This window comes from Apodemus sylvaticus, chromosome 2 (assembly GCF_947179515.1).
Source record: "Apodemus sylvaticus chromosome 2, mApoSyl1.1, whole genome shotgun sequence".
Classification (NCBI taxonomy): Eukaryota; Metazoa; Chordata; class Mammalia; order Rodentia; family Muridae; genus Apodemus; species Apodemus sylvaticus.
The window spans coordinates 81,994,013-82,006,758 of NC_067473.1; the positions used below are offsets into that span (position 1 = coordinate 81,994,013).

At 41.3% G+C, this 12,746-nt stretch overlaps 1 protein-coding gene across 4 annotated transcripts in view; it reads right to left on the minus strand.

Annotated features, from left to right (window-relative positions):
• Positions 1-12,746, minus strand: part of Nt5c3a (5'-nucleotidase, cytosolic IIIA) — a 43,346-nt gene that overhangs the window by 3,276 nt on the left and 27,324 nt on the right. For all 4 annotated transcript variants that reach the window (XM_052173796.1, XM_052173798.1, XM_052173797.1 and 1 more), the window contains 5 exons: positions 6,790-6,888; positions 5,466-5,535; positions 4,376-4,422; positions 3,173-3,258; positions 1,609-1,698 (listed from right to left, as the gene is read on the minus strand). In XM_052173796.1, coding sequence (XP_052029756.1) covers positions 1,609-1,698; positions 3,173-3,258; positions 4,376-4,422; positions 5,466-5,535; positions 6,790-6,888 — 392 coding nt within the window. The remainder of the gene's footprint in view (positions 1-1,608; positions 1,699-3,172; positions 3,259-4,375; positions 4,423-5,465; positions 5,536-6,789; positions 6,889-12,746) is intronic.

A 12,746-nucleotide genomic window follows, 5' to 3' on the forward strand; every position in this document is an offset into this window, starting at 1 on the left:
GCTTCTTCCCTGTGCCTCTATGTTCTTATCAAATGTATGCGTATCTATAAATACATGTATACTTAAGGCTACATATCCTGTATATGAGAGAAAATGTATGATACTTGCCTAATTCTGGTTTATTTCTCTTAATATGATTATCTTCAAATCCACCCATTTTCCAAAAAATAACATAAACTCATTCTTGTTCATAAAACCTTAAAATCTCTTTCCTTTTCCCTCCTTTCAGCTACAGGTTAAGCTAAGCTCTTGGTCTCAGCAGTGGGGCATTCACCTGGCCTTACTCTCTGACAACTGAATCTTTTCCTCTTCAATCATAAGCATTTTATCGTCCCAGGGTGATGTGATAAGGTGGGGGGGGTAGTTTAGTGGCAGTGAGATTACCCAACACGTGGGGGACTCCAGGTCCAATGCCCAGCACAGAGGGAAGCAGAAACAGCTTTGCCATATTGGCCAAATAAGCTGAAATCAAAGTACTGAAAATAAGCTAGATTTTCATACAATAATAATCCATATTATAGATTCTCTCTCTCTCCCTCTCTCTCTCTCTCTCTGTGTGTGTGTGTGTGTATGTGGTTTAGTACTTGCTATGTAGACTTCGTTGATCTTCAACTGGCTGTGACTTCCCCCACTCTGCCTCCTGAATTCTGTAATCACAGGCTTTGACACTATGCCAAATCCTTATAAATACCTACATATTAAAATATGTTCCTGTAAAGTTTCAAAGTATGAGAATTTCAAAACTAGATTCATGTAAATCTAGAAACAATTCTTAGGTAACACCTTTATAGCTTATACATATTTCCTTCAAATTTCAGATCTTTCAAAACTGTTTCCCTAAAGAATTTAAAAATCATATTGGTCATGTAAGTCTGTACATTATTGCTAAAATTAAAACAAATTGGAGAAAGGAAATACCAATCATTACTTAAATCTTCCAATGCACTCAGTACCATAGCACACCTAACTGAAAAAAAGCCGATTTAGATAGGGTTTCGTGTGTCCCCAGCTGGCCTCAGACATCCGTTTCCTTCAGTGTCTTCCTGCCTCTACTCCCAAATGCTGGGATTTTAGGCCCGCACCACCACGCCCAGGTTTTAAAAAAATGTTTTTAAATTTTATTTTGTGTGTATGGGTGTTTTGCCTGCATGCATCTTGGTGTATCATATGCATTCCTGGTGCCCATGGAGTGCAGAAAAAGTGCCCAGAAAAGAGTGTTGGGTCCCCTGGAACTGGAGTTACAGATTGCAGTGAGCTGAAATGTAGGTGCTGGGAACCAAACCCTGGTCTGGTCCTCTTCCAGAGCAGACGTGCTCTCAATGGTTAGAGCCACCTCTCCAGCCCACGTCAATGCCAGCTTTATTCAGTGCTCGGATCAAGCAAAGAGCTGTGGGCATTGCTAGCTAGACAAGCAGTCTGCTAACTGAGCTGCACCCCAAGCACAGCAACTCTGACCTTACATGGTTTTCTTACCGTAGCACTATTCATTTTGTGACACTGATAATGAATAATGTGATAGCTTACTTTTTAATTGAAGCACATAATTGAATATATACAATAGCAGTTATTTCTGTAGACAATAGAAAGAACAAAACGCAGGTGACTTACTTGAGCATGACATCGGAGTCAGCCACAATCTCTTTAAGTTTGGCTTTTGGTATGCCTTGTTCAACCAGCAAACCATGTGATTTAGTATACCTGGAGTTTACGATCAAAGGAGGGGAGAGAGATCAGTTAATATATTAAAACTGCTATCTTTATTGCAAATCCTTCCTGAGTGAGTGCTGATCCTCACCAAGTGGACTTAACTCTTTGAGACTGAAGAGCTTAAATGTGTGATGGCGTCCTTCCCTAGTGTCCCAGTGTCCTGGACTCAGGGTTAGCACAAATATCAGTAAGGAAGCGTTGGAACAGCTGTAAGCCTTTCTTTCCCTAGTCGACAGATAGGATCCAGCCTAACCTGGGCTGTGAAGCTTCTTCCTCCTTTCAGAGATCAGCTAAGTAATTCTTTAGTCAGCTAGCAACTTAAATTTTCATGAAATCTCAAAGTAATGGAATAGTGCCTCGTATAAAAGAAAAATTCTTGGCAGGAAAGCGTTACACATACGCTGGCCTGCTTAGAACCTAATTATTTACAACTATGAAAACTCCCTTCTCCCAGGAGGAAACAGAACCTTTACTTAATAACTGAATATCCCTATGTGATTCGCAGTGCTACTGCTTTCCTCCCATCAGTTTTCACTCTCCTTTCTTCTCGTGGGTCAGCTTAATGTCAGAAAGCCCCATCTGGTGGGTACTCACTGTGCGAGCTAGGGCAGCCTCAAACCAGAAACAATCCCTCTGCCTCAGCGTTCCAGCTTCAGGGATTACAGGTATGTAAAAGCTGTCTCTGTGGCCAGAGTTTATTCCATCGCAGATAAAAGTAACTGCAAAGCTGTCCTTTCTCCATACAGAAATAAATCTTCTTAAGTGTTCCAAAGCTAGCTCCAGTTTTGTTTCTACACATGGGCAGAGAAAAATCTCTCTTCCACATTTAGTGCCCACCCAGGCAAACTGTCCATGCCCCCTGACATTTAGTACCCCCCCACACAGGCGAACTGTCCATGCCCCCTGACAGCTCCGGGAATATTCCTAGTCTCTTACAATTGTAGAGCAGATGTTGCTGCTCAAATCAAAACACTTCCCGCTTCTTGGAGGCTTTTCAGCGGATGGATCTGGGTCTGGTTTTCTGTATCATCCTGGTGGACGCCTCTGAGCTTCTAAGTTTGTCAAGGTTTATCTTGTCCTGGACTTCCACACAAACCTCTCACTGTGGTCTCCAAGAATGTTGCAGTTTGACAAACATGGCCAACATCAGAGGCCCTGTCCTCCACCTTAGAACAGATGCAGCGTGGAGCCTAGTTTTTTCTTTGTACTTAGATCATGTCTTGTCTAGTAAGCTTTAAAATGAAGATGTAGCTTTTAAGACTAAGGTGCCAGACATTTTATTTACTCTTACTGCATGTCATCTTAAGGCACATCGTAGGCTGTTAATTCATTGCGGTGTTCCTGTATTCATTACCTGTGTTGTGTATCTATCTGTGTACAGTAAAGGAGGAAACGAGACACCAGTTTTCACTGGGCCACTGTATCACTAGCACGGCAGGGCTCCCCACTGCCCAGAGGCACTCACCACTCCACCATGTAAGGGAACTTCTCTTCCACAGTGAGAACAGGGTCAACCTCGATAGCGTAATACTGCTCCTTTAGCTGCAGTAACTGCAAAGACACGAGTGTCTTAGTTGTGAGGATATACAGTTTTGTCATTCACCTGGCTATTACAGGAAACAATGCAAACAATAAAAATGCCTATGTGGCACTTTCCAGTAAAAATTAAAATTGGAGGTGGTTTGATCTTTATTTACATATAGTTAGATTCACCTGCGGAAGCCACCTTACTCCCAAGACAGCAATTCAGTGAGACAAGCACTCCTTGTTTTCAGGCTTTGTTCTGTTGCGCTGTGGTATTTGCAGACAGAATGTGAGGCACTGCACACGTTAGGCAAGTGATCTCTCCTGCCCGGCTGTTTTACTTTCTATTTTGGGCCAGGTTCTTTGCTCTCTTACCCAGGTGGCCTTGAATGTTCAAATCCTGCCTCAGCCCAAGTAGTAGGATTACAGGCTGGAACCACCAGACCTGAAAAGCTTAGTCCTGAAGTCAAGTAATTAACTTTGATGGGCACCATGAGTTGCCCTGTTAAGACAGAGGCAGGCACCCCAGGAACACCCTGATCAGTTTAAGAGGGCAAATCATTGTAAGACCTTTGCCTTCCCAGTTAATATAAGGACCAGAGTGTTCTAATTACAACTTCTAAAGCTGGTTGTGAGGGCAACGGTTGCACACCCTGTAATCCTAGCACCTGGGAGGTCGAGGAAAGGGGAACAGGATCTCTAGGTCTTACTCAGCTAGCCAGTGAGTTCAAAGCCAGTCTGGGCTAAATGAGACCCCATCTTGGAAAAAAAAGCTAAGACAGAACTGATACAATAAACTTGATACTTATCGAGTGCTTATTATGTGCCAGATACGCTGCATTCGCTTCACTTCTTCTGAGGTGGGGTGGGTGGGGTTAAGTGGAGGACAAGTATCACCATGGAGCTAATGCTGGCCCGAAACCTGAAACTGCCTTCCCTCAGTACTCTAGTCTGGGGTCCTATGCATATGCAATCATGCCTAGCTTCTGACATTCATTCCTGTCTGAGGGAAACCAAACCAAACCAAACCAAACCAAACCAAACCAAACCAAACCAAACCAAACCAAACCAAACCAAAAACCTAAATCAGCAGAGTCAATGAAAGGCTTAACTAACTATACATCTGTAATGATTTCATATTTACCTTTCTTCGACATTCGTCTGTAACAAGCTTACAGTTGTCAATGATATCTAGAGAGAGAGAGAACAATATAGGCATTAAAAAAACTATTCTGGTTGATGCTACCTCTAACAAAGATAACTTGCTTCTTTTGTCTTTAAGAGCCAAGTCAATTACTGTGGATACTGCAACTTTTGTCCTCAATGCTGTCCTCCAAATGGCATCGATCCAGGAGGTGATGGTTTCAGAATCTGAGATTTAGTAATTCTTAACATATACCACCTAGCTAAATAGTTCAATGTCTTCAAACAATCAACTGTATGCTATTTCCATTTTCAATTTCCTTTTTAGTAAATAGAAGCAACAAATACATCTCAAGTTTATAATTTTCTTTTTCTTTCTATTTTGAGACAGGGCATGTCGGGTGGTTTATGTTAATGTGACACAAACTACAGTGATCTGGGAACAGAGAACTTCAACTGAGGAATTGCATCCAACAGATTGGCCCATGGCCACATCTGTGGAGCATTTTGCTTGATTAATACTCGATGTGAGAAGGCGCTGCCCACTGTGGGTGGGTCTACCCCTGACAAGGTGGTCCTGGGTAGTATAAGAAAGCAAGGCAGGAACGCCAGTAGGCCTCCATGGCCTCCGCTTCAGCTCCTGCCTGGCTTCCCTCGATGATGGACTGTAACCAGAAAGCCACATAAACCTGTTCTTTCCAAGTTGGTTTTGATCTCTCTTTTAGAACGACCAGACACCAAACTTGGACAAAAGGTCTCATGCAATCCAGGCTGATTTTGAATTTAGGATCCTTCTGCCTCCACTGCTTCACTGCTGGGATTATAGGCAGGAGCCAACTATACCCAGTTTATGCCATCGTGAAGACTTAGTTCAGGGCTTCAACTGAACTACATATACCCCAGCCATGAAAGATACCATTTTCTTAAGAATGGTACTTCATGTGAAAATATGGGAAAGTTATAATTACTAGTATTTTAGTATAATTCTTCTTAAACTCTTATTTATTTATTATTAATGAACTAGGTAAAATGAGCTCAAGTCAAATCTTATTAATGATTATACTCATTTACTTGTATAGTATCACACTTACTGTGACATGTTGGGCATCTTTTCCCATTATAGGAAAATCTACTTAGAGTCATATCAAAGTCTGTTATTATCTGTAAGAAAAAGGAGAAGGCAAAATTGTCAACAAGTCCACCACAATCAGAAGCTCACTGTGTTCAGCAAATACAGGTCCTGGAGCCTTCGACCTGAGGCTCATGAGGAGCACTCCCTTTAATCACAGCACTCGCTTAGAGACAAGAGGATGTCTGTAAGTTCGAGGACTGCTTGGTCCAAAAAGTGAGGACAGCCAGGGCTGTTTATAGAGAGACACCCTGTTTTGAAAACAACAAAAACAAAACAACATGAAATATCTGTGTGTGTCAATGTGGGTACACTGTCCTCTGGTATGTGTGGGCAAGAGGACAACTTGTAGGAGTTGATTCTCGCCTTCCCCTTTACTGAGGCAGGGTCTCACTAGTTTCCACTCCTCTGCTCTGCATATGACTCAAGTAGATATTAAATTAGCTTTTAGGCAGTTAAACTAGCAAAGGAATTCATTCTTAAAACAATAATAAATAACTTCTTGGAATAAATAACTTCTTCAGTTCCTTCCCGTTTAGTTTGTAATTCTATACTTACAAGCGAATAAGCTTGAGACCGGGATGAGGCCTGCCCATGACCCCAGCACTTGGGAGTGGGAAGCAAGCCAGAAAACTCCCAGACCCACAGTGAGAGAAACAGGTAAAACTCAACTATGCCTCATAGCGTTACACTTTGACAATCACTCAGTTGATTAAAATATAGAATAACTTGAAACTGCACTCTTTTAAACTATGACTCCTGACATGTTTAAAGTACTAGTTACTTTAGAACTTAATACAAACAAACAAACAAAACAAACCCCTCTAGTACTAAGATTTTATCAGAACAGGAGACTAATGAAAGAGCTATCTCCTGCAGTTGCTAGGTGCTGGACCCAGATTCATTTACCCTGCAGTGCTCTGTCACAACCCCAGACAGATGTGTCTACTTCAACTTTCCAATTAGCTTAAATTTCTTAATACAATATCTTTGTATAAAAACTCTGTCTAGGTCATCCCCACTTCCATTCATTGCTTTCTTTCTCTCCACACAAACAAAAACAAAGAAACTAAAAAGAAAAAACAAAAACAAACCCAACCCAACCCAACCCAACCCAACCCAACCCAACCCAAATCGTGGAGTCTATTTGTGTAGTGAAAACTTGGCCCCGGGGCCTGCCCTGGAGTGTGGCCGACAGCTCCAGCACCCCTTCACGTGAGAACGGATTTTCCTTCTCCCAGCAGTGTCACTCATCAGCTACAATGTTTAAACAAGCTTTAGGTCACCTGAAGTTTGGCAGCACCTCCTTTAATGAGACCACAGATAATTTCTTCTACTCTTGTAGGGTTCTTGATACGAACTGAGCTTTTCTGAAATTCTGGCATCTAAAAGGTGAATAGAGAGGAATCACTTTTACTTATTTTCCCCAGTTCCTTCCACATAAGACACTTGTATTAGAAAGTATAAAAAACGCTGAGGCATTATTCTAAAAATGCAAATCACCCTATCAACTTACCATTTATACATGCAAAATAATTTAAATGATATAACTGGCTTCTAATTAGAAAATAAACATAAAATTACATAGTATGGCAGTACAAATCTGTGAAGCACCCTGGATGCTACGGCAGGAGGATCTTGAGTTTAAGACTATTTCAGAGTATACAGCAAGAGACACAAAGCAAACTTAACAAATGAAAAACCCTACACTTTTGGTTCAGTTACTTTATTAGAAAGCATAACTTTCTTATATAAATATACAGGTAATGTGCTTCCCTAAATCTATAGAACAACAACAACAACAAAAAACCTGTTTATTATTAATCAAAACTCTCTAGAATCCTAGAAAATATTTAAATTGAATGATAGAGTTATTTCCTCTAAGGAAGGGTTTGCTTATGATTTCAGTTGTCTGTGGTGGTGCTCGCCATTAACCCCATCACCCGGGAGGAAGAAGCAGTCGCGTCTCTGAGTTCAAGGCCAGTGTGGTCCACAGCGCAGTCTCAGCCCTGACTGTCTTGGAAAACACAATGTAAAACCACACCTCCCTACTTAGCAGGTGGAGGTAGGAGGATCTCTTGAGCATCGATGTTTGAAGCCAGCCTTGACAACATAGATTGGTCTTAGTTTTAAAAATTAATTAAAATTTAAAAAATCAAGTATGTAAAAATGTAAATAGGTTATATGCAAATAGCATGCCACACTATGTGAGATAAACATTGTTTTGGATAGTTTCATGTCAACTTGACACATGCTAACGTCAGTTGAGAGGAGGGAACTTCACTTAAGAAAACCACTTCATAAGATAGGGTTATAAGAAAGCCTGTAGGGCATTTTCTTAATTAATAATTGATGTGGGAGAGCTCAGCCCATTGTGGGCTGTACCATCCTCGGGCAGGTGGTCCTGGGTTATATAAAAAAAGGAGGATGAGCTAGCCAGGAGAGTAAGCCAATAAACAACCACCCAGACAGGACCTCTGCTCAGCTCCCGCTCCAGGACCGTGCCCTGTGTGAACTCATACATGACCTCTGCATCAGCTCCTGCTCCAGGACCGTGCCCTGTGTGAACTCATACATGACCTCTGCATCAGCTCCCGCTCCAGGACCGTGCCCTGTGTGAACTCATACAGGACCTCTGCATCAGCTCCCGCTCCAGGACCGTGCCCTGTGTGAACTCATACAGGACCTCTGCATCAGCTCCCGCTCCAGGACCGTGCCCTGTGTGAACTCATACATGACCTCTGCTCAGCTCCCGCTCCAGGACCGTGCCCTGTGTGAACTCATACATGACCTCTGCTCAGCTCCCGCTCCAGGACCGTGCCCTGTGTGAACTCATACATGACCTCTGCTCAGCTCCCGCTCCAGGACTGTGCCCTGTGTGAACGCATACATGACCTCTGCATCAGCTCCCGCTCCAGGACCGTGCCCTATGTGAACTGTTGCCCTCACTGCCTTTGATGGACTGGTTTATGGACTTGTGAAGAAACCTTTCTTGGTCATGGTATTTCATCACAGCAATAGTAACCCCAACTAAAACAAGGATTGAGGATTAAAACAAAGATTTCCTTTGCATTCATATTCACATTTTAAAATATTTCTAGGCAGAAAAATATTACATAACTATTCCTTATTGGCTTTGGGATAAACAACTCAAATATCTCAAAAATTTGAAGTTACTTTAAGATAATTGTGTACTACATCCCAAATAATTTACTAATTGTGCTTAGCTTAAGAACAGATTTTTTTTTCAAGGTAATAGAACTACTAGAAAGTATCTGGTGTTTACAGAGATTTTAGTGTTTGTTCAATAATTTTATACCAGGACCCATTTTTTGTTTAACTTTATCACAAGCTGAAGGAAACTGAAAGAGGAAGACATGCTGCTTCCACAGCAATATCCTGGACAAGTGGCCCAGGAAACCAGGGTCATTTCACATTATGATATTCAGCAATAGCAGAAAGGTAATTAGAAGAAATAATTTTACCACAACAGTCGGTATTCTCCCAGATTCTATTTTGATCGACAGCAAGTAAGCAGTATGTGCAGTTATGATTCTCCATGGTGTGTAGTGGAAGCCCAACCCCCTCCTCAGTGTTACCGCCAATACTAACATTGTCCACAAAAGCAGCAGACTTAGGTTTTTACTTCAAAAGACTCTGACCAGATTATATCTATCAGGCCCCATGTTGTTCCTACATATATGCTAGAGTTAAAAAGGCAACAACAAAACCCTAAAACCAAAAGTTCAGAACGTTTCCCAAAGACTGGAAGATACTAGAGGTATATAGGAAAGGCCAAAACATTCACATTCAAACACTGGTCATGAAATACCTGCATTTATTTGTTTTCTCTTTTTTTGGTGGTGGTGGCGGGGAGATGCAGCGAATCAGACCCCAAGTATATGAGTTCTACTATCTCTGCAGCCCTGACATACTTAGTTTTAAAAGCTGTATCGTTGTACCTTTTTTTTTTATTATTAAACTAATAAAATACACATGTTATCTTCTGAAGCTAAAAGTAATATGCACTCGACCAGTTTTTAAAATCTGTTTGGAACATTAAACATGATAGAAGTAGGAAAAAAAAATCTCTTATGAAGTCCTCTATGGAGGGGAATTGTGACAAGTTCCTGTTTAGACAGAAACCGGTCCATCTCCAAGGGAGAATATGCAGTGTAACTGTGGTAAAAGCTGTATCTTAAAAGAAGAATAAGATCACCTGCAGTGTGTTAAACCCTGCCACTGTGATCCTTTTAACTTAACTAGACTTGCAGAATCTCAAGAAGGGGAAGGGCAGATGGCTCCGTCCATGAAGTACTTGTTGCACTTTAAGAGTCGGGATCTCTGGGTCTGCTCATAGGTTAGCAAACCTAGCAGTCAGTAAGCTTTGGATTCGGTGAGAGACTCTAGACCAAAAAGATGAGTGGGGAGCAATAGAGGATGGTACCCAATGCTGACCTCTGGCCTGCACACGTATGCATATGCAAAGACCACACCCCCAAGCCTCAATGAATCAAGAATTTTATAATGGGTTTAAAGGTTACTGAAATATTTATTTAACAATATTTTTCAGCAGATAAAACAAGAATTGACTGACACATTTCTTTTTCTTCATTCACCCTTACATTTACATAATAAATACTGTGTGTCTACTTTGTAATACACACTCATGCTAGAGACTGGATGTGGACCAATACTGTGCTGATGTTAAGGATCTCTGGCGGGCCTATACTGTAGTTTCCTTGCAAAAAGTTGATCTGGGAAGAGCAGAGACTTGATTTAGTAACTAAACTCATTGTGTTGGTGAAATGGTGCAGTGGTTAAGAACGCTTGCTGCTCTTGCGGAGGACTGTGTTCGGATCCCGGCAGCCATGTTGGATGCCTCACAACTGTTGTAACTTCTACCCCAAGGGCTTTAAACCTCTCTGTATCAACACTCACATGCAAGTACTCCTTCTCCCGCATAGACATAAATAATTTTAAAAAATTAAAAAATGAACTCATTATAAAGTAAACAAAGGATTACGTCACCATAATATTTTCACCAAGAAAATGGAGCATTTTATTTCATATTGAATAAAATATCTTTCCTCAGGCAAGCCATATTCTCAAAGTTCAGCCAAGAAAGATAGTACCAGTGTATGGTGGTGCATATCTTTAATCCCACAACACTTGGGAAGGAGAGGCAGGCAGATCTTTGAGTTCAAGGTTAACCTGGTCTACAGACCAAATTCCAGGACAGTCAAGCCCATAAGAAAAACTCTGGTTTCAAAAGACCCTGAACAAACAAAATTAACTAAGACCACTTGGTGGCGCCTATCAAATGCCCTAATTCTAATCAGGTCTTCACCCACATTTTACATTTAGTATCTTATAAAACATTTTTCTATTTTTAAATCATCAATTATACGAATTGTTAGCCTCTTATTTATTTTCAGTAACAAGAAAATTGAGACCTCAAACTGCTTCAGAAGTTTCACAGACTATTATAAGATCATCTTTTTCATAATTATTACACATCAAAGGGAACCAGCCGCTGGGACATCATCATTGCCTGTGCCTCTGAGAATACACAACCATTCATTCCAAGTAGATAAGCATGGGACACGCAAGTGGGTCTGGAGGAACAGACTGGCTGCAACAGGGAGGCGGCTGGCACTTGCTCCCTCTAGAGAACATAGAAGGGTGGATAATGCAGGATGTAAGAAATGGGTAGAGTCCCAGTCTAACATCTATAAAACCTTGGGTTCAATCCCAGCAAGAAAGGAGGAAAGACAGATATACAAAATGACTTATAGATATACCATACTTCTCAGCTGAGACACACAAACACTTTAAACTGATGTCTATGGATTAAATATCACAGAGTTCATTAAAATGTATATTTTTATGGTTTTATGTACTAGTTAAATAAAGAATAAGGGTTATCTGTTTTTCTTTTTATTATTCTTTTAAAGACAAGAATTTTGCTGTGTAGAGCTGGCTGGCCTGGTATACCCTGTGTAATTTAAGCTGACTCTGAACTTGTAGGAACGCTCCTGTGTCAGCCTTTGAACACTGGGATTGCAGGTATAGGCGGCCATGCCTGGCTCCAAGGAGCTTTACCGTAGGGAAGGTTATGGAGTCCTCCCACCCACCACCCGGCTACCATGTTCAGATGAGACATGCGCCTTCCATGGCTATCGTACCTCTATACAGAGAAGACAGCTGCTTTCAGGAACATCATGTAGCTTTTGTAACATATAAAGTTGGTAGTTTCCACTGTTTCTTTATATGATAATTTTTTATATAATAGTCTCTTGTAGCCCAGGTGGCTTTAAGTTAATTAAGTAGCCAAGGATGACCCTAAACTCCTGATTTATCTGTTTCCATCACCGCTCCAGCACTGAGATTACAAGCAGGGACTACCATGTCTGGGTTTTATGTACTGCTGGGGACTGAACTGAGAGCTTCCTGCATGCCACATAAGCACTCTAATGACAGCCCCAGCCATTTGCACACACCCTTAATTTTTCTTAAATTCCTTTTTATATCTGTTTGCCTGACCTGCCTGCCTCCTGATCCCCATCGCTTCCTCCTTCCCTCCAGAGAGAGAGAGAGAGAGAGAGAGAGAGAGAGAGAGAGAGAGAGAGAGAGAGAGAGAGAGAGAAAGAGAGAGACTATGTATGTAAAGGTTAGAGGACAAGTTTTAAGAGTCAGTTCTTTCCTTCCACCACTTAGGTCCCAGGGATTGAACTCAAGTACCATGCTTGTGGTTCAGAAGATTGACAATATTGTTACAGAGCAAGTAATTTTCTAAATTTGAAAAAAAAAGTTAATTCTTGACAAAGAAAACAGAAAAAAAGAAAAATAAAAAAAGTACTATGTTTGGTGGCCTAATCCTCTGAGCCTTTTGATTGGCCCTGAATGCCTTAATGTCCCTTTAAAATAGACTTAAAATATTTTGTTCTAAATGGCTTAAATATAAGAGTGCCAAAGAACACAGAAAAGAATGGTAATCTGGCAGAGCTCGAGGATGCCCTCAGGAGATGGAGGCAGAATCAGGAGCTCAAGCATCGTCAGCTACAGATGAGATCAACCAGCCTGGGCGGCATGTGACCCCTGCCTCGAAACCCCAAACCAAACCCAAACCCAGAAAGAACGAAGGAATAAGGTGTATGCAATGCCAGGCATGGTGGTACATCCTTGTCATCTCAGCATTACTCATACAGGAGGATGGTGAGATATGTATCCTGAGATGCAG